The 19,125-nt window shown below is 37.5% G+C and overlaps 2 protein-coding genes across 4 annotated transcripts; one reads left to right on the forward strand and one right to left on the reverse strand.

The window, feature by feature from the left end:
* Positions 1 to 472: 472 nt before the first annotated feature.
* On the reverse strand, positions 473 to 11,788 carry aifm5 (apoptosis inducing factor mitochondria associated 5). The gene is made up of 19 exons (XM_056262222.1): positions 11,286 to 11,788; positions 10,907 to 10,982; positions 10,560 to 10,669; positions 10,325 to 10,434; positions 9,976 to 10,020; positions 9,786 to 9,867; positions 9,585 to 9,697; positions 7,728 to 7,814; positions 7,560 to 7,651; positions 7,292 to 7,422; positions 6,012 to 6,127; positions 5,843 to 5,914; positions 5,363 to 5,426; positions 5,190 to 5,266; positions 4,993 to 5,110; positions 2,784 to 2,882; positions 2,614 to 2,689; positions 2,433 to 2,537; positions 473 to 760 (listed from the first exon to the last, which is right to left on the reverse strand). The coding sequence occupies exons 1-19, from the start codon at positions 11,377 to 11,379 to the stop codon at positions 721 to 723; spliced, it is 1,707 nt and encodes a 568-aa protein (XP_056118197.1). The 5' UTR covers positions 11,380 to 11,788; the 3' UTR covers positions 473 to 720.
* Positions 11,789 to 15,308: 3,520 nt separating this feature from the next.
* ccdc92bb (coiled-coil domain containing 92Bb) lies at positions 15,309 to 18,732 on the forward strand. Of its 3 annotated transcripts, none has more exons than XM_056262211.1 (4): positions 15,309 to 15,419; positions 17,330 to 17,492; positions 17,581 to 18,041; positions 18,120 to 18,728. In XM_056262211.1, the coding sequence occupies exons 2-4, from the start codon at positions 17,363 to 17,365 to the stop codon at positions 18,447 to 18,449; spliced, it is 921 nt and encodes a 306-aa protein (XP_056118186.1). In that variant the 5' UTR covers positions 15,309 to 15,419; positions 17,330 to 17,362; the 3' UTR covers positions 18,450 to 18,728. The 3 variants fall into 3 exon arrangements, with proteins under 3 accessions (XP_056118186.1, XP_056118185.1, XP_056118184.1); XM_056262210.1 differs by lacking the exon at positions 15,309 to 15,419 and having other exon boundaries at positions 17,219 to 17,492; positions 17,581 to 17,628; positions 17,695 to 18,041; positions 18,120 to 18,727; XM_056262209.1 differs by lacking the exon at positions 15,309 to 15,419 and having other exon boundaries at positions 17,219 to 17,492; positions 18,120 to 18,732.
* Positions 18,733 to 19,125: the final 393 nt, after the last annotated feature.

The following is a 19,125-nucleotide window of genomic DNA, read 5'->3' on the forward strand; positions in this document are numbered from 1 at the left end:
CGGCTCAGCATTTCTTTTGTAATATGCCCTTTTGTAACATGTTTGCCCAGTTCTATTATATATACTCCCGCTTTTGTGACCACCATCACATTCAGCATCCATCGCTCTGTGTTCATCTAATCCTCCTAAGCGCTATGATTGGATGTGCGCTCAGTGACTGTCTATTTTTCCACTACCCATGCTTCATTTCACAGCTTGATAACCAACTACGCCACCTAGACGCATCAAGCACACAGTATGCCAGAGTGACTGTACTTAAGGACTGATTAATTAATCTATTTTTCCATTAGTAAATAATATACAAACCAGATATTAAAAAAAAAATCATCTTTCATAAGCTCATTCCTAAATGTTATCTTAATAAATAATAATGATTAGAATAAATATACGATTGAAGCATTGTGTTCATATTCAGTATTGAAAAAATGTGCATCTGAACCTGAGCTAACCGGCAAACTCTTGTCTTTTTGGAACTGCAGCAAGAACAGAATAAAAGCTTCTTTTAGCCGCACTTGGGTAGTGGGTCTCCTCTCTGAATATCCATGTTCAAATGGCAAACTCTCTGTGAACTGTGTAGAAAGCTCTTTAAGGGACATACTGTAATGTACTGGCCTTTATAAATGTTACAAAAACATATTCTGAGTAAAGGCGTGATTGGATGGGATGGACTGTGGACAGAATGGCTGAATTCTGATCATTCTGAGTTCAAGTTGTCAGTGGTCACATGGGCGGCAGCTTCAGCCAGCTAAGGTCATCTGACCTATAATAGAAAGAAAACCTTAGGTAAAAACATTAACATTGGAGCTCTGACAGTATGTGGTCGCATTTAGAACCAATCATTTATTCTACATAAATGTTTTTTATATCTGAAGAAATTAATCGTTCACTAAATGTTTCAAAAATTGGACACTCACATTAGAAGAATCCATATCAGTTGCATAGAAAAAGTAACTCTTTTAATCTCCATAAGGGTGGTACCTCCTTCATGGTGGCAGCCATTTTGAGATCACATGACCAGCTTTTTCCTTCTCACTGTCTGTGTCCGAAATTGCATATTCTCTGATAAGGTACTTCTTTTGAATAAGTAATTACTTCGCGACTGTTGTCATATGAATGTGTGTAACCAGCTAACAAAAATATGTTCTAAAAACGTTTAATTAAGGTTCCCTTTAAGTTATAATTAATTAAGTTAAGTTCAAAACGTCCAGTTTAAAATAATAATAATAATAATTTCTTGGTTATCAAAACTTTAAGAAAATATACCATTTTATAATTTTGCAAACATTATGGGAATGTTTCTTTTGAATGTTCTCTAAAAAAGTTCTTCTGAAACAAGTAGTAACATTTAAAAAATGCTAGACGAACATTCAACTAAAATTTTTCAGAAAATAAACTGGGTATAAATTATGTTTTTGTGCTAACCTTTTGAGAACATTATTTAAGACAATATAACTTTGAACGAAGGTTCTATTAACATGACTAACATTTATTCAGAACTTTCAGAGGACATTGTATGACATCCGTCATGTTGCCATTGCCATCTGACCAACCAGTGTCAGCTGCATCAATTCACTGCCATTCACAAATCCTGTCCTGTGGCCTCAGGGGATAGTAAAGTGTCCATTAGATGCGGAAGTAGTAGGTCATCCGGGTACTTTACGCCCATAGATATATACACTAGATGGCGCCTCGGGGTTCTTCTAAGTGTGCGTCAAAACCGCCGCCATCTTGGAACAGGGGTCTTGTCATAGGAAGTAGCTAACGCTGCTATATCCGCCTGTACTTCGAATTCATGGATTTTCTGACTTTTGTGCTGTGTATGGATGTTCACACGAACGAAATCTGAACTGGAAGAATGTTTTTTTTTCTTTTTCTTTTTTTCTTCTTCTCCGGACTCAATGATAAATACATGTCTGACCATTGGAACGAACCAAAAAGACTAGAATTGTGATTTTATTTCCGTTAGACATTGACGCCTACATTGACGCTTATGCATTAAAGAGGAGGGGCTCCCCTGTTCCATGATGGCGGCTCTATTGACGACGCATTCGTTCCAATAAACTGCCGTAGCCAAGGCGACATCTAGTGTATATATCTATGCTTTAAGCCTACTATTCAGACATACTACTCTACATACTGTTTTTCGCCAACTATATAGTAAGAAAGAATGTGATTTCGGTTGCAGCCATTGTTCAGGTGATCATAATGTTTTGGCTCATCTGTGTATACTATGGTGATTTGTGTAAAAAAAAAAAAAAAGTAAACTAAACAATAATGAAATACTAACATTATTTGTTGATTGCCAAACAAAAATGGAACTAGATTAATGCTAACCAACCAAGACTGTATCAGTTGTTTAGAATGATGAATAAAATGAAAGATGAATAAATTGTGTGCACTTTTAACATCACTGAATTTGAGTTCTCACTCACTCTGCTTCCGCCTTTGTAATCACTCTTCCTTCTGCCAACCTTTCTGCCACAACAGAGACAGCCGGTTCAACATTCAATCCTGCTGCAGCCACCACCTCACCATGCCTGTATTTAAGTACAAAGCCAATATTTCACACTTGAAAGAGAAAACGGGTATAAAGACTTCTCACAAGCTTCTTACTTGAGGTAAAGTGCCAAAAACTTCATGTTCTCAAATTTCCCTTTCAGCACCAACTCAGTGTATCCCTCCCCATAACCTGTGCATAATGAAGAATAAGAACATAATTACATACAAATACTCATATTTTAAAATCCTTAAAGCATGTCGGGCATGTAAGTAAAAGGCTGTACCCGTGTAACGAATGGTTCTCCCTAGCAGGACGGTCCAATAGAATGGCACTGAGTTTAGCTCCACCTCCCTGCGCAACATGCTGAAGGCTGCGATCCTTCCTAATAAGGCAAATGTTATAATGGTGTCAAAGCTACGTTTCTTTTCATGCTTGTAATTAAAGACTACCTGTAGTGTTGCAACAAAATCATTTTTTACTGAAACCAAAATCAAAGTTTTCGTTCAGCCAAAAAACAAAACTGGTAATGAAGTTTTGGAACTTAAATTTGAGTAATTGTCGGTATAGTGTTTATGGTGTCGTGTTCACAGGTCGTAGTAAAGTCATTTTCCTGTTATAGCCAGAGCCGGACAGTAACGGAGTACATTTACTTGAGTACAGTACTTAAGTACAATTTTGAGGGATCTGTACTTTACTCAAGTATCATTTTTGGGGAGTACTCATGACTTTACTCAAGTACATTTGAGAGGCAAATATTGTACTCTTTACTCCAATACATTTCTATCCATAACCGTGAGTACACGAGTAAAATAAAAAAAAAAAAAATCTCGGAAACCCTCAATTTGTTGTTTCCCTCTCAAACGTGATTGGATTGTGCAGGCGCCACTGATTGGGACAGCCTATCAGCAATCACTTTCAGCTTTCCGCCAAAGTCAACTCCATGGTCAGATTTTATATTACACATTAAGGTAAGCCAAGCATTTGGTTTGATGTTCTTGAGTATGTGGTGTGTTTAACACAGTCAGGTTCAAATGTGGCAGTGGCGTAGCCACGAGGGATTTCTGATTTCTTAAAAAAAAAACTTTAGGAGGCAAAATATATTTTTACTGATTATGTGAATTACACTGCGCAAACCAAAGTAGGCTACTACCCAGCGAATGAAGAAGGGTTGGCGCTCAGTCTCCACAGTACATAAAATATTCATTTTGTTTTATTTTATTTTTCCGGTTTGCATTTATGAGGAAAAAACAATGTTATGGACGTGTTCTCCGTTACGGACGTGAGCGCTCTGAAAGCGGCATAAAAAATGCTTTAAAACTTTCACAGAGACCTCAAACAGAAAACACAAAACCTTTCTTTAACCTGAATTTCGTTTTGCATTAATTGTATCTTAATTTTAATCAATGTTTCATCAACCAATTTCCTGGGTTTAATAAATAAGAAGTAAATAGCAGACGATAGATAAGAAACGGAGGCGCCGGCCTGTGAACTGGATCTCGTCTCATAAATGAACCAAAACTGAGTGTATAAGGTAGCCTACTTGCCTCTCACAGACATGTCTACTTTTAAACAGAAAAAATCAAAACGAAAGAAAACAGACTACAGACTGCTTATGTAATCCGTATGAAATGTGCATTTCTCTCTGACGCGTTCACTACTGAAGATCGCAAGTCAGCATCGTCAACTTCATCTAGCCGACACTGACAAAGAAAACACTTGTTTATTAACAAGTGTTTATTAATAAACAATTAAAATATCTTCTTGCTATATTTTACATATTCATAATCATTCCTTTTGCCGGTTCTTTGTGACAGCTTTTAGGTGCTTTATTGGCAGCGCCACCCTTACATGTGGTGTGTGTGTGTGTGTTGTCCCCGCATTTAAAGATGGGACCCCCCAAAAATTTAATTAAATTAAATAAAGCAACATGGTAAAAAGATGAAAATGACTTGATTTTACTTTGTTCCTTTTACATTCTCCAATGTATTAACATTAACATTTTTCATAACTCCATGTAGGACGTTTCTGTGCATAAATGTAAGCACTGTGGCAGTAGATTAGTAATGCAATATTTAGAAAATCTACTCTTGTACTCTTGATACTCAAGTACTTTTAAAAACAAGTACTTTAGTACTTTTACTTAAGTAGACATCTGAATGTAGTACTTTTACTTGTACTTGAGTAAAATTTAGCAAGGGGTATCTGTACTTTTACTCAAGTAACAAAGCTCTGTACTCTGTCCGCCTCTGGTTATAGCTTATCCATTTACGCTGTCTTTGAACAGTTTCACTCAATGATTTTCCATCAGGGAACCAAAATATTCTGCAGAAGCACAAATTTTCAGTGCTTTGTGGAGCATAAACCAAAAATTCACGTTTTGACCGGTCCATCACTATTAAAGTCTTTTAGTTCACGTCTGTTAGCTTTATGCTAATGTACTTTGAAAAGTTGACAAAATGACCAGATGTACACATCTAAAAATGTTTGATTACCATGTGCCTGCGCTATCTGCCAGTGGCCGATGGTCACTTTCTGGCCTTTTGCCATTTTGAGAGGAAAGCAGGTCAGATCTCCAGCGCAGTAGACGTCTGTTATGTTGGTCCTCATGTACTAGACAGACAGGGACACAATTGAAGAGTTTGGAAGTGTAGGGTGATTATTTAAACTCATAATAGTCATAAACCCTCACCTCATCCACAATGACAAAGTTCTTCGAGTCCATATTTATCGGACTCCCTTTCAAAAACTCTGAATTGGGATTGACACCTTGTATTGAGATAATAGGGAGACGAGAGCACAAAAATTGTTGTTCCAGTTATTTCAATTGAAGTAGCACTTTGTTCTCAGTTCGACTGTACATACCAATTCCAACAATTAACACATCAGCTTCAATTTTAATACCGCTCTTCAGTTTCACCGCCTTAACCTGTGGAAAAACATGCAAGTCATAATAAACTGGATGAAAAATTCAGTAACACTTTATTTAATAGTGTCCCTGTTACATGTACTTACTATAGTAATAACATTAAATGTGCATAATTACAAGTAAGCAACTAACCCTAAACTAAACGCTAACCCTAACTGTATAGTAAGTTAAGTACATGTTGTTAATGTAATATTACTCACTACTTATTTGCATAAGGCGCGGCTATTTACACTAAGTTTGGTGACAACACAGGACACCTTAAAATAAAGTATAACAAAAGTGATGCCATCATCCAGTTAATTGTTCTTGATAATCTATTTCAGTTAATTAATCTTCAATGGAATGGACTTATGTTGTTTTAAAAAAAAAAAAAAAAAAAAATGAGACAAGTGACACTTCGACCAAGTTGACCTTACCCTCCTATTTTCGCCTTGAACCTCTGCGACAGCGTCATTCATGTGGAACGTCACCCCTCTCTCTTCCAGCATCTCAAAGAACAAGCGAAACAGAATAAGAGGATCATCATAAAGCAGATAAAGCACATATTGAAATAATGAGATGGTTGTATTGGCCCTTATCACATACCATCATGGTGACCTTCCCTATTTCGGGGCCCAGAGTCTTCTGATAAGGGAGTTCACTGCTTCCAATGATTGTGACACTACTGGCCATATCTATCATATAGGCCGCCACCTCCATGCCTTCAATGCCGCACACAACAGATTAGTTATTTTAGAAAAATATCCCATCATATGTAATCACCCTTATGTTGTTCCAAACCTACATGACTTTCATTCATCTGTGGAACACAAAAGGAGATGTTCTGGAAAATGGTCATGCTGCTCTTTTCTATACATAGAAAGACGACAGTGACCAGGGGTTGTCCATATAAAAAAAAAAAGCACCATAAAAGTGTAACTATATGTTCTGTGTCCCGTTTTTGGTTCTGTGACCTAGGTTTCCTCAGTCTGTTAAATTAGTAATTTAATTCACCTGTGTCTTGTTAATTAACTTATTAGTTCCCTTTGTTTGTTAATGCTTATAAGCCTTCAGTTCTCCATTAGTGTTTGTCGGTTCTCGTTATTGACAGGCTCAGTGTATATCTCCTGAGTTAAGCCTTGAGTTTACTATTAAGCTTCCTGAGTACTTGTTATTAAAGCCTGTCTCCTTGAAGTATTCCTTTTCATGTGAGTTTATATACATTACATTACATGACAAAAAGTGGTCCATATTAATAGCCATATTATAGCCTTGTGTGAAAAATAGACTTTCACAAATAATTTCACACATTTCTATAATGTTTTGTTTCAGTGCCCAATGCCCATGTATAAATGTTATATACACTACTTGTCACGGTTGAGAAGAGGCAAGAATCCAAATGCAGCACAGTTTATTTACAAACACAAACAAAAATAATTCACACTGAATTTTCAAAGACCAGGACCACAACAGCTTCACATCAACATGTAACGAAAACGACTGACAAAAGACAACTAAACACAAAGGTATATATACACAGGGGCAAACAAGCTTAACAAAATAAAAAAACATACCTGGGGAAGACTAATCAACAGGAAAAACTACAAACATGGCCGCAGGACACAGGAATGAACACAGAAACAAAGGGAACTGAGAATACACTTCAACATAAAAGTCCTACAAAACACAAGACACAGAATTGGAATAATGACACTACTGTTCAAAAGATTGAGGTTGGCAAGATATTTACTTTTTTTTTTTTTTTAATCATGCTCACCAGGGCTATCTATCTATCTTTGACGATTCTTCTTTGTGATACATCCATAAGTCAACTGATAACATTAGCCTTACAGATGTGCTGGGGAGAGTGTGGTGAGTGTGTGTACCAATGAAGGAAGTGCCTACGACGACTGTCCTGCAGCCCATACAGGTGTAATGGATGCACCTGGCATCCTCCGGTGTTTCCAGCATCAGCACGTTTTCCAGATCTGCACCTGGGCAGTCTAGGCATTTTGCTCTGAAAAACAAAGATCAAGCAGTGTGTAAGTTCTGCATTGATGAAAGTTGACTAAATGATGAAAGTAATACTGTATGTACATGTAAAAAGTACAGTTAAATAATACTTTATATCAGTAATTATCACCAGATACTTACCTGCATCCTGTTGCAATAAGGATTTGGTCATAGCACTGGATTAAGCCATCATCAAATGTCACTGTTTTCTTGTTTGTATCTATCGATAAAGCCTGCACAAAGAACAACTCTGAGAGATCATATGTCTCTTGTGGTATAAATGAGAAAGAACACAAGATTCACTCTCACCTCTTTTTTCAGCCAGACCTCAATATCATACTTGTGGAAAAAATCCATTCTTCTCATTAAGAGACTTTCGCTCTCAGCATTCATTACCTAAATCGAGATTAAACTTTAAAAATAAAACAATGTAAAAAATAAATAAATAAGTATTTTATATATATATATATACACTCACCTAAAGGATTATTAGGAACACCTGTTCAATTTCTCATTAATACAATTATCTAATCAACCAATCACATGGCAGTTGCTTCAATGCATTTAGGGGTGTGGTCCTGGTCAAGACAATCTCCTGAACTCCAAACTGAATGTCAGAATGGGAAAGAAAGGTGATTTAAGCAATTTTCAGCGTGGCATGGTTGTTGGTGCCAGACGGGCCGGTCTGAGTATTTCACAATCTGCTCAGTTACTGGGATTTTCACGCACAACCATTTCTAGGGTTTACAAAGAATGGTGTGAAAAGGGAAAAACATCCAGTATGCGGCAGTCCTGTGGGCGAAAATGCCTTGTTGATGCTAGAGGTCAGAGGAGAATGGGCCGACTGATTCAAGCTGATAGAAGAGCAACTTTGACTGAAATAACCACTCGTTACAACCGAGGTATGCAGCAAAGCATTTGTGAAGCCACAACACGCACAACCTTAAGGCGGATGGGCTACAACAGCAGAAGACCCCACCGGGTACCACTCATCTCCACTACAAATAGGAAAAAGAGGCTACAATTTGCAAGAGCTCACCAAAATTGGACAGTTGAAGACTGGAAAAATGTTGCCTGGTCTGATGAGTCTCGATTTCTGTTGAGACATTCAGATGGTAGAGTCAGAATTTGGCGTGAACCGAATGAGAACATGGATCCATCATGCCTTGTTACCACTGTGCAGGCTGGTGGTGGTGGTGTAATGGTGTGGGGGATGTTTTCTTGGCACACTTTAGGCCCCTTAGTGCCAATTGGGCATCGTTTAAATGCCACGGCCTACCTGAGCATTGTTTCTGACCATGTCCATCCCTTTATGGCCACCATGTACCCATCCTCTGATGGCTACTTCCAGCAGGATAATGCACCATGTCACAAAGCTCGAATCATTTCAAATTGGTTTCTTGAACATGACAAGGAGTTCACTGTACTAAAATGGCCCCCACAGTCACCAGATCTCAACCCAATAGAGGATCTTTGGGATGTGGTGGAACGGGAGCTTCGTGCCCTGGATGTGCATCCCACAAATCTCCATCAACTGCAAGATGCTATCCTATCAATATGGGCCAACATTTCTAAAGAATGCTTTCAGCACCTTGTTGAATCAATGCCACGTAGAATTAAGGCAGTTCTGAAGGCGAAAGGGGGTCAAACACAGTATTAGTATGGTGTTCCTAATAATCCTTTAGGTGAGTGTATGTGCTGTGATGGCAAAGCTCAATTTTCTGCATCAGTCTTCAGTGTCACATGATCCTTCAGAAATCATTATAATATGCTGATGTGCTGCTCAAGAAACAATTATTTTACTATTATCAATGTTGAAAACAGTTGTGCTGCTTAATATACTGTATCTGTGGAAAAAGATTTCCAAAACAAACAATCAGCATATTCTTATTTAATATGCGCCAGTAAACACGTCATTAGAGACGAGAAAAGATGCCGTTGCAAGAGGAAGGGACGTTATTTTGATTGAAGATTACGAGGGTACATTCATCTTTTTTTTTAAGATAAAATGATGTGCAAGGATAAATCATTAATAATAAATACTGCAATATTCCATAACAATTGTCAATTTTGATTTCAGTTTGTTTGTGTGTTTTTGAGTGTTGTTAACATTTTCTTTCAGCAAAAAACATTTTAGCATCAGTTTTCAAAGATCTTGTGCCTTACCTTGCTGAGCCTGGTTTTGTCATAAGGAAGGAGATCGTCTCTAGATACCATAATAATCCTGCCGCCATAGTTCTCTTGCCGTAGTGTCTCAGCACACATCAAAGAGGCTGCGCCTGTGCTCAACAACACACACCAGCATCCAACAACATTAAAGCTGTCACAGCAAATGAAGGAAATCTGTATCAGACATTTTTCTCTCACCTCCTCCTAGGAGCATCACAGTATGTAACACATCTAGATCTCGGGCCCCCATCCATTTTATACGTTTAGGCTGACCCTGAATCTGCAGAGAGAGATTTTTATTTACATTTTACTGCCAGAAGTGTTCAGATTTTGGTTTTGGTTTCATTCATTTTATGGAAGATAAAAAGTCTATATGAAGGTACATTACCCTTTTCTTGACAGACACATAAACTTTGTTGTTTTCGACTTTCACCTGTCAAGAAAAAAATCGGATTAAATCATTTAAAAATGTTATCTTGTACAGTAACGCTCAAAAGTTTAGAATAATGTTTCAAAACTTTTGGTAATTAGTGAATGAAAACACTAAATTAACAAGCTAAATTCAATATTTTTAATGTATAATGAATAATCTAATATTTACATACAATATATAAAATATTAAATTAAATATACATTTACATACTAATCATATTTAAATGATTAATTTAAAAAATCTTTATGTTTAGCAGTACAAAACTGTATTTTAGTTATGTGTGTATGAGTCTATGTCCCAGTGCCTTGTGGCAGGGCAGAGAGTCAGTCCCAGGATACTCCTCCAAGTCACCGGTCTTCACATTGAAACAGGAACCATGCCAAGGACAGCGGACCTTGTGACCTGACAGCACCCCTGCAGAGGAACACGGAACACCCACTGTAGTGACGCTTCACTTCTCACATGTTATTTATATACAGACAGAAGTCAGTTGCACCAAACTCGATTTACATTGACGAAACTGATTGGTAATGCACTACCTTTGCTCAGTGGAGCACCATAGTGTGTGCATTGGTTACTGATGGCACTGTACATCCCGTCACAGCGTACCAGCAAAACATTGTGCTCACCAACCTCAACCTCCATCATTCTAGATCACAAGAACAACACAGTCAAAAATCTTAGCTTTATATGTACAAAACTTATGACACAAAATACATTTGCAGCCATAAAAGCAAACCTGATGCAACCTGTCCAAGTAAATAAATATGCAAATACATTAAAGTAAAAATTTTCTCATTTGACTTTTGAATGTTCTCTCATAAATAAATATGTATATTATAAATATAATGCACATGAACATGGCAGGCATTTCTATGGAACCTACTCTCCATCTCTGAGATCTGACTCGTCACATACGACATCTGTCACCTCTTCCTCTGGATCCAAACCAGCCACTAAACCTATAACCGTAATGACCAGGATAATCATCAACATAGCAAGAACAATGCCACGGAGAAAAGCATAATATCACAATGATTTCAACTACACCATGTTATGAATTAGATTATGAAACGTTAGCTAAGTCAACAGCATATAGTCACACTATCAGTGTGGACATTAAGAGTTGATTTAGTTTATTTCAGATGAACCAAATAAAGTAACCTGAAACCCTGGTCCAAACTCATGCTCAAAAAATAAAATAAAATAATAAAATAAAATAGAATAAGAAAAATAAATAAAATTAAATATGATTGGATGCTTACCTGATTTTTTCTCAGACATCACAGATTGATCAGTAAGAGAAGACTCTCTCCAGTAATTTATTTTTAAACTATCCTTTCTGTCGACAGCTGTCATACAATCAAACTCTTGGGACGGCTGTCATGACCGTAATGATCGCTTCACAAGCCCCTAATCCAGGAGACCATTCCTGTCCTTTAGACATTTCATCATTCGGATGCTCAAACTCACTCATGAAGTTGGTTACTCCAAAAAAAAGAGGTCAAATTTAGAGTTTTGTGGGTGGAAAAAGGAAATTGAGTTTTCAAAAGCGTAAAGTGTTTCCAAAGGATTGCGAGAGTGTATAGAGGGTATTTAGTAGTAGAAGAGCAATGCCATTTGTTGTGGCGTAACAACAGAAGAGAGAACGGCTGAGCAAGCAGCACGCGACAATAGACATGTGCATAGGGCAAAGTGCGTGACTCTGCACCTCTCTCTGAAACACTGACGCTCGTGCTCATATGCTCCTTTCAAGATACAATTGATATTAGTAAGGTTTATACTGACAAAGAAGATTACTGAATGTAATAAATAGGCTACACTATTCTATTTACTATCAAGTGATCCAGTCATTCACAGGTAAATCAACATCATGGATCAAAGTTGAATCACTGTTGAATTTGGAAAATCAAACCAACATTTACACTCTCAGAAAAAAAGCTGCAAAGCTGTCACTGGGGCAGTACCCTGATGTACACAATCTAAAAGGTACTAATATGTACACTTAAATGACCTATATGTACCTTTAAGGTACTATAATGTACCATTTAGAGGTAAATACGGTACAAAAATGTACCTTTTCAGCTTTTGTATGGGTACTGCAGCTGCTCCAGTGACAGCTTTGCACCTTTTTTTCTGAGATATTGTAACACTGTTTCGGTATCTGACTTATTGTACAGATCTTGTCACATTTGTTTTGGCAACAAATTGATTTATGAGTATTTTTTTTCTTTTTAGCATTAACTATTTAGCATTAAATGTGGAAACAACAACTGACATTATTTCAGCTATAATTCTTTATTCTTCCCTCGGAGGCTTAGCAGATAAGAGAGAAAAGACAATTATAGTCTTTTATAGATATAGCAAAACATATAGTTGTCACACAGGGGTTGAAAAACAAACAAACAAAAAAAAGAGCAGGATTTATTTGCAAGCAGTTTTTTTGTCAAAAAAAACGTCTCGATACTAAGGAAACAAAACCACGATAAACCAGATTCATGGTGCTAAATAAACTCTACACACTGTAAAAAAAATTATATGATCAATAAGTTGACAACATATGTTAAAATGCTTTAACTAATCAAAATAATTTATGTAATTTTCAACTCTTTAATGTTCAAATTTTTGTCTCTGGTCCATTTTTCAACTCTCAAATTTTCAATGTTATAAAAACATAGTCAGTTTAATGACATTTAAGTTGAAATGACTTATATAGCCAAGTTGATTACTTAAAATCTTTTATACAGTGTAAGTAAGATAATTAGAGTTTATTTAGCACCATGAATCTGGACACATTTGTGCCTGATAATCTTTGTGACAAACAATGTTTTTTCATGTAATGTTTTACAGAATTTTTATCTGTTTTCTACTACCTTTATAAATTAGGGCCTATATGAAAATTGATATAAAAGTAAAATAACACATAAAATGTAAAAATCTCTCTCAAAATAATATTGAGAGTCTATATCAGAGTCAGGGGTTTAAAAATCTAGATATTGCAATGCAAACATTATGCTCAATGTGTGTGCGTGTGTGCAACAACACAAGGATTTTACAGTTTTAGTTCTGCTAGTTTATTGTCACTGAATATGTGCTTTGTAATCTAATTAACTGTTTTACTATTATGTTTTCATTATCTTGTATATGTGTTATGATTACACTCTTATGGTGTAACTAAGGTTTATAGCAGGTGTTAACAGTGATTAACAACTGCAAATCAAAATGGAGTCTGGTGAGGTGCTATAAAACATTCAAGCTCATTTGATTAAGTGGAGAGAAAACACTTTCTAGAGTCAGTGTATCCTGACTCTTTTGGTTCAGTACTGTATATTCTGTGGCTATATATAAGATTTCTGCTGCTGACGTCATACAGAGTTATTTAGAATGTGTTTGGAACGTATATTAATACATACCCTTTGATCTTAATAACGTCATCCTGGCATCTCAATGGAGGTGATTGCATTAATTTGGTGTAACGACGACAGCATGCAGGAATCCTGTATATAACTGCGAAATTCTCTCCCGAGGCGAGAGCCTGTGACATAGTGATCAACACCAGGATGACATGGTGGTTATTCTCTCTAATCAAATGAGCTTGAATGGTTTATAGCACCCCACCAGACCATGGACCCCATATTTGTAGTTGTTAATCACTGTTAAAGGCACAGTATGCAAGTTTCGCCACTAGAGGTCGCTTATTCAAAGTTTCGCCACTAGAGGTCGCTTATTCAAAGTTTCGCCACTAGAGGTCGCTTATTCAAAACAGTAACAAAAGCGTAGCTTGATGACGCATGAATGAGCGTGGAATCATGGGAGTTGCCGTCTTCACATCCACAGCCGATGGAAAGCAATCTGACGGGACTCGGGCAGAAATGTGGATGAGCTAATGTATTAAAGTTCTAGTAACGTTACTGTGGTATGAAGCAGGGCGGAGCCGACAGCGGAACGAGGCCGGTGGAGTGAATGCTAATGAGAGACACCTGCGCAAAGCAGAGTCCCATGGAGGAGCTCCGGAGCTTTTATTATGCTTGTATGCCGCAGTCGGCCATACCGCTCCTTCCGTTTTGTTTCGTTTATGTTTATATTAAGATTAAAGTTATGTTTATCGCCTGCCTCCTTCTTCCCTGAACTTAAACTTTGTTACTCATACAGGTCAGTTTATTTGCCGAATTAAAATTGTGGGGTAACACAGCGCTGTTTAACCTGGTCAAAACAATCATACTAAAAATACGTTTGAGAGTGTTGAAAGTTATGTTATATAGCATTAGGCTACTGTGCGTTCGCTCAGTGGCTGGTATGAGACACTTGATGCACACTGCAGTAAGCTAGATCGATATTAAAATATCATATTAATAAAAGCTGTTGCTAAATGGCATGCAGTTCATTTTAAAATATATTGTATGGTGGAGAAAATTATTACTGTTACTACAAATAAAGCTCTTTCTTTTTGCTTTGTTAGCAACTTGACCAAATAGTGCTGTCTCTGAGGCATGGTACAAACATGTTACTCGCGGTAAATCAAGAAAACGAGATTCAAACAATAAGACTAACCGTGTTGATATAACAACAATTTGTTTTCTGTCGGTAAAGGTATCCAAACATTTGCTCACCTTTCTGATAAAACATATAATATATCAAGGTGTCTTTGGTGTTTCCATGGTTTCAGTAATTTACTGGAAATCGAGGGCAGATATGACGTCATAAACAGGCAACACAATGACACGGGCCGTTATACACTGGTTAAAATAGCTGATTTCTCTGAATTTGAACATTGTTGGAAACATTTGGGATATTTTAAGTACACAAGTCAACAAAATATGTAACATTGTTCTAGTGGTTTTTGGATATTTTAATCCAAAAATCTTACATATTGTGCCTTTAAGTGTTAACACCTGCTGTAAACCTTAGTATATGAGTGAAATAACACGTGCAAAATAATGAAGAACATAATAGTAAAATAGTTAGTTAACTTACAAAGCACATATTCAATGACAAACTAGCAGAACTAAAACCTTGTTTGTGAAAAAAACATTTAAAAAAAAATCCTGGTGTTTTTGTGTTGAAACACTTCAAAATTATGAAATTAATAACCACATTATCCATTAATGAATTTAAATGCACAGTAACAAACTCCTATTAACTTAACATTTTATACAAGATAGTTGCGTCTTAAGTAAAAAGTTGTTGCTTCCAGTTAAATAAATATGGGTATAAATACAATGTGTTATGAGTTTTGTATGTGTAGGCTTGCTATGTCTTTGCAAAACCTAAACCCTAATGAGATGTAGGGATTGATATGGCAGATGGCTAACTAACCCTTTCGTGTCCCTGACGCACTGTTTTGGTGGCGATGCTTTGCACTGGAGGTGTCCTGCATCCTTCATCTACTCAGTCAAACCGTAAGTATCATTGTAGCGTGATGTTCCACATGCATGTTTATATCATTGAGAATAACGCGGTGCAGTGATTTTAAAACATCGTATTGATGGAGGTGTAACGTTAAATAAAGATTCAAGATCGTCAGAGCCGTGATGAAAACGTAACCTTCACGACATCATCATATGTTTCAACAGACTCAGCTGTCAATAATCAGTATATCATATTTATTTAGATAATCATCATTTGCTGACATATTCCAATGCGCGAAGTTTGATGGCTGTGTAGATATAGTTGAAATCGTTGTGGAAACGGCATAAAATACAAATAAAATATACAAAAGGATTAATAGACGTCGACGGGAGGATTGTGTGCTTTCTAAGAAGAAAAAACTTGACTTGCCAACATTTGTTCGCCTTAAAGGCTATACATTGCGATGTTTACATACATACGCCTGTCGTCGTTACGCATTTCCTGGATCAGAATGTCCCGGATGTACCAATGACATAATGCTGAATTTTAGACTGAATCCTAAGCTGCTGATGCTGCATTTGTAACAAAAGAGCCATTTTAAGATCCAGAATAATAGGGAGCCATCTGAAATGTTATTATTGGTGCATAGTGACCACAAAAAGTATTTAAGTCACACTTAAAATGTATATCTTTGCACTATAACAAAACAGCTTATCAAACCAAGTTGGATTTATAGCACACACACATTTGTCAAACAAAACATTTCACTGAAGAGAAGGTTGTTAAAGGCCACGTGAAACGGAATTTTTGTTTTATTGTGACATCATTCGGAGTAAAACAGAACAGTGCAACAGTCAGGGTCTGGAAGTAAAAATCCCTTTAATATTCTCCACAGGGAAATTAATTGCAAACAATAACGTATAAACCTTTAAAGAAAGACCTAATGTGAGTAACTAGGTTGTTAATCGATGGTATGTTTTTGTTGAAGCCATCTGCCCGCATTAACTTATTTTCTAAATAATCATGTTTAACAGTGAAAAACTACATTCCCCATGATCCTGCAAATAATTTTTTACCAGAGAATCAAATGACAGAGTCAAGTGAAGCACTGCGAATGACGTAGAGCTGGTTCCACATACACTCTGGAACCAAGGCACTGTTGCACTCTATTGAAAGATAAAAAATAGAGGGTGGGATTTGATTTTAACACAAGTCCTTGCCATCTCTAGCTCGCCTTAGACTGGTGGTTGGAGGGGAGTGGCTATAGGATATTCTGCCCAGAGGGTTAAAGGGTTAGTTCACCCAAAAATGAGAATTCTGTCATCATTTACACACCCTCATGTCGTTCCAAACCTGTAAGACTTTCATTCATCTTCGGAACACAAATGAAGATCTTTTTGATGAAATCTGAGAGCTTTCTGTCTCTCCATAGACAGCTATGCAACTGACACTCTGACGCGTCAAAAAGTTCATAAAGAGATCGTAAAACTAATCCATATGAATTGAGCGGTTTAGTCCAAATTTTCTGAAGAGACTCGATCACTTTAATTTAGGCTTTTATTCACATTTAAACATTGATCAGCGAACATAAACAGAAGCTTGGCCGAACCTGCTTGACGCGCGAGAACAAACCTCATTGGTTCTTGCGGAAGCTCAAACGTGCTGCGCATTGTGCGCAACATGAGCTCTTTATTAACTTTTTGAAGCGTCAAAGTGGTAGTTGCGTAGCTGTCAATGGAGGGACAGAAAGATCTGAGATTTAATTTCATTTGTGTATCGAAGATGAACGATTTGCAATGACATGAAGGTGAGTAATTAATGACAACATTTTTTTTTTTTGTGTGTGAGCTATCCCTTTAATGGAAACCAGTTTGTTTCAGGCTTTAAATGAATGGTTAGGCCTATAGTGAAGAAAGTGTGTTTACTTTGTATTGGCATTTTTCAATTTAATTGCAAAAAGGAGCTGTTACCTGCCAACATCTGGGAGCAATCCATGGATAGATCCACACTTGCCCAACAGGTGGAGAGTGTTGAGCGAAATGTAGCATTTTTGCAGCAGGAACATCGGATCCTCCTGACCGGTCTACGGCTAGAGATACACAACCTGAAGAAACGATGCAATGGTCCGTCACTCAACCTCACTGTATAGATTCTCCATTGCATTGTTAATCTTGTGTCTGTTAACTTCCACCTCTCTGTATGTCTCTACAGAGCTGAGTTGTGACCTAAGTAAAAGACCACCAGCGAGAAGCCAAGAAGGTGAGTATAAAATATCACAAAATTCCAGCCATTCCCACATGTTCCCTCAACTCTGTGTTATTATAGATATTGAGTTGGAGGAAGAGCTGCTACAGGCACGATTACTGGAGACAGAGCAGCATTTGGCTGAGCAGGAAAGTGCGCTGGTGCAGCTTCGGGTGGAGCTACGGAAAAAGGGGGCACTTGCGAGCGCTCTGCAGGTTCGACTTCGAGATGAAGAGCGGCGCTTCCTGGATGAGCTAAAACGGCGCAGTCATAAGATCACGACGCTGAGTCGTGACCTCCGCAAGCAGACCGATGTGGCCGCTCAACTCTCTTTCCAACTCCATTCAGCACACTTTCGATTGTATCACCAGGCAGAAGACTTTGAGGAAGATGATGAAGAAGAAGATGATGATGGGGGTGCCATGCAGGTAGGAGGCACTATGGATCCGATGGATCTACTCATAATCTGACACACGAATCAGTTTCATTCTTTTACCTGTTCATAGGAATCGGAATGGACTGCAAATTCTCCGTGGACATCTCCAGTGATGGCGGAAAACACACGTCAAAGCCGAGCTTCAGGAAGGATGCGGAGATCGGAGAGAGTGAGGGAATGCGTGCCCCGTGAAAGGGTGCTTGGGCCCGAGGAGCCCCGTCCCATGCCTGACCCCGCCCTTTTCCTTTATCCTTTCAGACATAGGCTCCTCCCCTTGCACAGGTCACTTGGAGATCCCTGGAGCGAAGGCGGCCTTTCAAGGATGTCGGTAGCTCGAAAAGGTAGATTCAGGAACCGACCACTGAGGGAAGACATTGGACCAGAGACAACAGAGTTATAGAGTGTAACAGTGCCCGTCCCTTTTTTCAGCAACCTTGGTTCCAGAGGTGTTTTTCCCATTCATTTTTTTCTATAGGGATTTATCAAAAGTCTTCGTTTAGGAGTTATAATTTTAAGCCATGAACCAAACCAACCAGCTACAATGCGAATCACAACATTACAAACTTTGATTTGAAGCAAAAAAGGTTTTGAAAATCTGACAAAAAAGACAAAGGTACAAGCCTGTGTACTTCACAGCTTTAATGAGGGAAAGAACTACAATCCCATGAAGCACTACAAATAACATAATTAAAATTAAAACCAGATGGAGGAATATAAAACTTGATTTGAAGACTTTAATTATACTATATTATTGCAAAATTGTTTAAGTGTAGGGAAGCTGACTACATCATTTGTGGTCAGTGAAGCACTCTTCTCTGATTGGTCAATTTCTCTACAGAATCATGGTTAATGTAGTTTTTCCACCTGGAATTCTGCTGTTGAACACAATTAATTAAAAAAATGAGTTGAAATTTTGGACTGGTGTCTTCAACAGAAGCATAGACCATAATTAAACAACCTTGCAGCTCACAGTAGATCTGTCTTTAAAGAGTTATTATTCAAAATACATTCCCCTATGGAGAAAATGAATGGGATTTTTTCTTCCGGAACATATAAAGGTTGGATATGAAGATTTT

This window comes from Rhinichthys klamathensis, unplaced genomic scaffold (assembly GCF_029890125.1).
Source record: "Rhinichthys klamathensis goyatoka isolate OS25496 unplaced genomic scaffold, OSU_Roscu_1.1 h1tg000191l_1, whole genome shotgun sequence".
Classification (NCBI taxonomy): Eukaryota; Metazoa; Chordata; class Actinopteri; order Cypriniformes; family Leuciscidae; genus Rhinichthys; species Rhinichthys klamathensis.

Bases quoted from the DNA above. Each gene is read 5' to 3' on its own strand.
- aifm5 (XM_056262222.1), bottom strand. From the start codon at position 11,379: ATGACAGCTGTCGACAGAAAGGATAGTTTAAAAATAAATTACTGGAGA. The intron at 10,983-11,285 runs GTAAGCATCCAA...TTACGGTTATAG, and splicing joins GATGTCTGAGAAAAAATCAG to GTTTAGTGGCTGGTTTGGAT. The intron at 10,021-10,324 runs GCACTGGGACAT...TTTTCTTGACAG, and splicing joins ACTCTCTGCCCTGCCACAAG to GTGAAAGTCGAAAACAACAA.
- ccdc92bb (XM_056262209.1), top strand. From the start codon at position 17,261: ATGGTTAGGCCTATAGTGAAGAAAGTGTGTTTACTTTGTATTGGCATT. The intron at 17,493-17,580 runs GTCCGTCACTCA...ATGTCTCTACAG, and splicing joins CCTGAAGAAACGATGCAATG to AGCTGAGTTGTGACCTAAGT. The intron at 18,042-18,119 runs GTAGGAGGCACT...ACCTGTTCATAG, and splicing joins ATGATGGGGGTGCCATGCAG to GAATCGGAATGGACTGCAAA.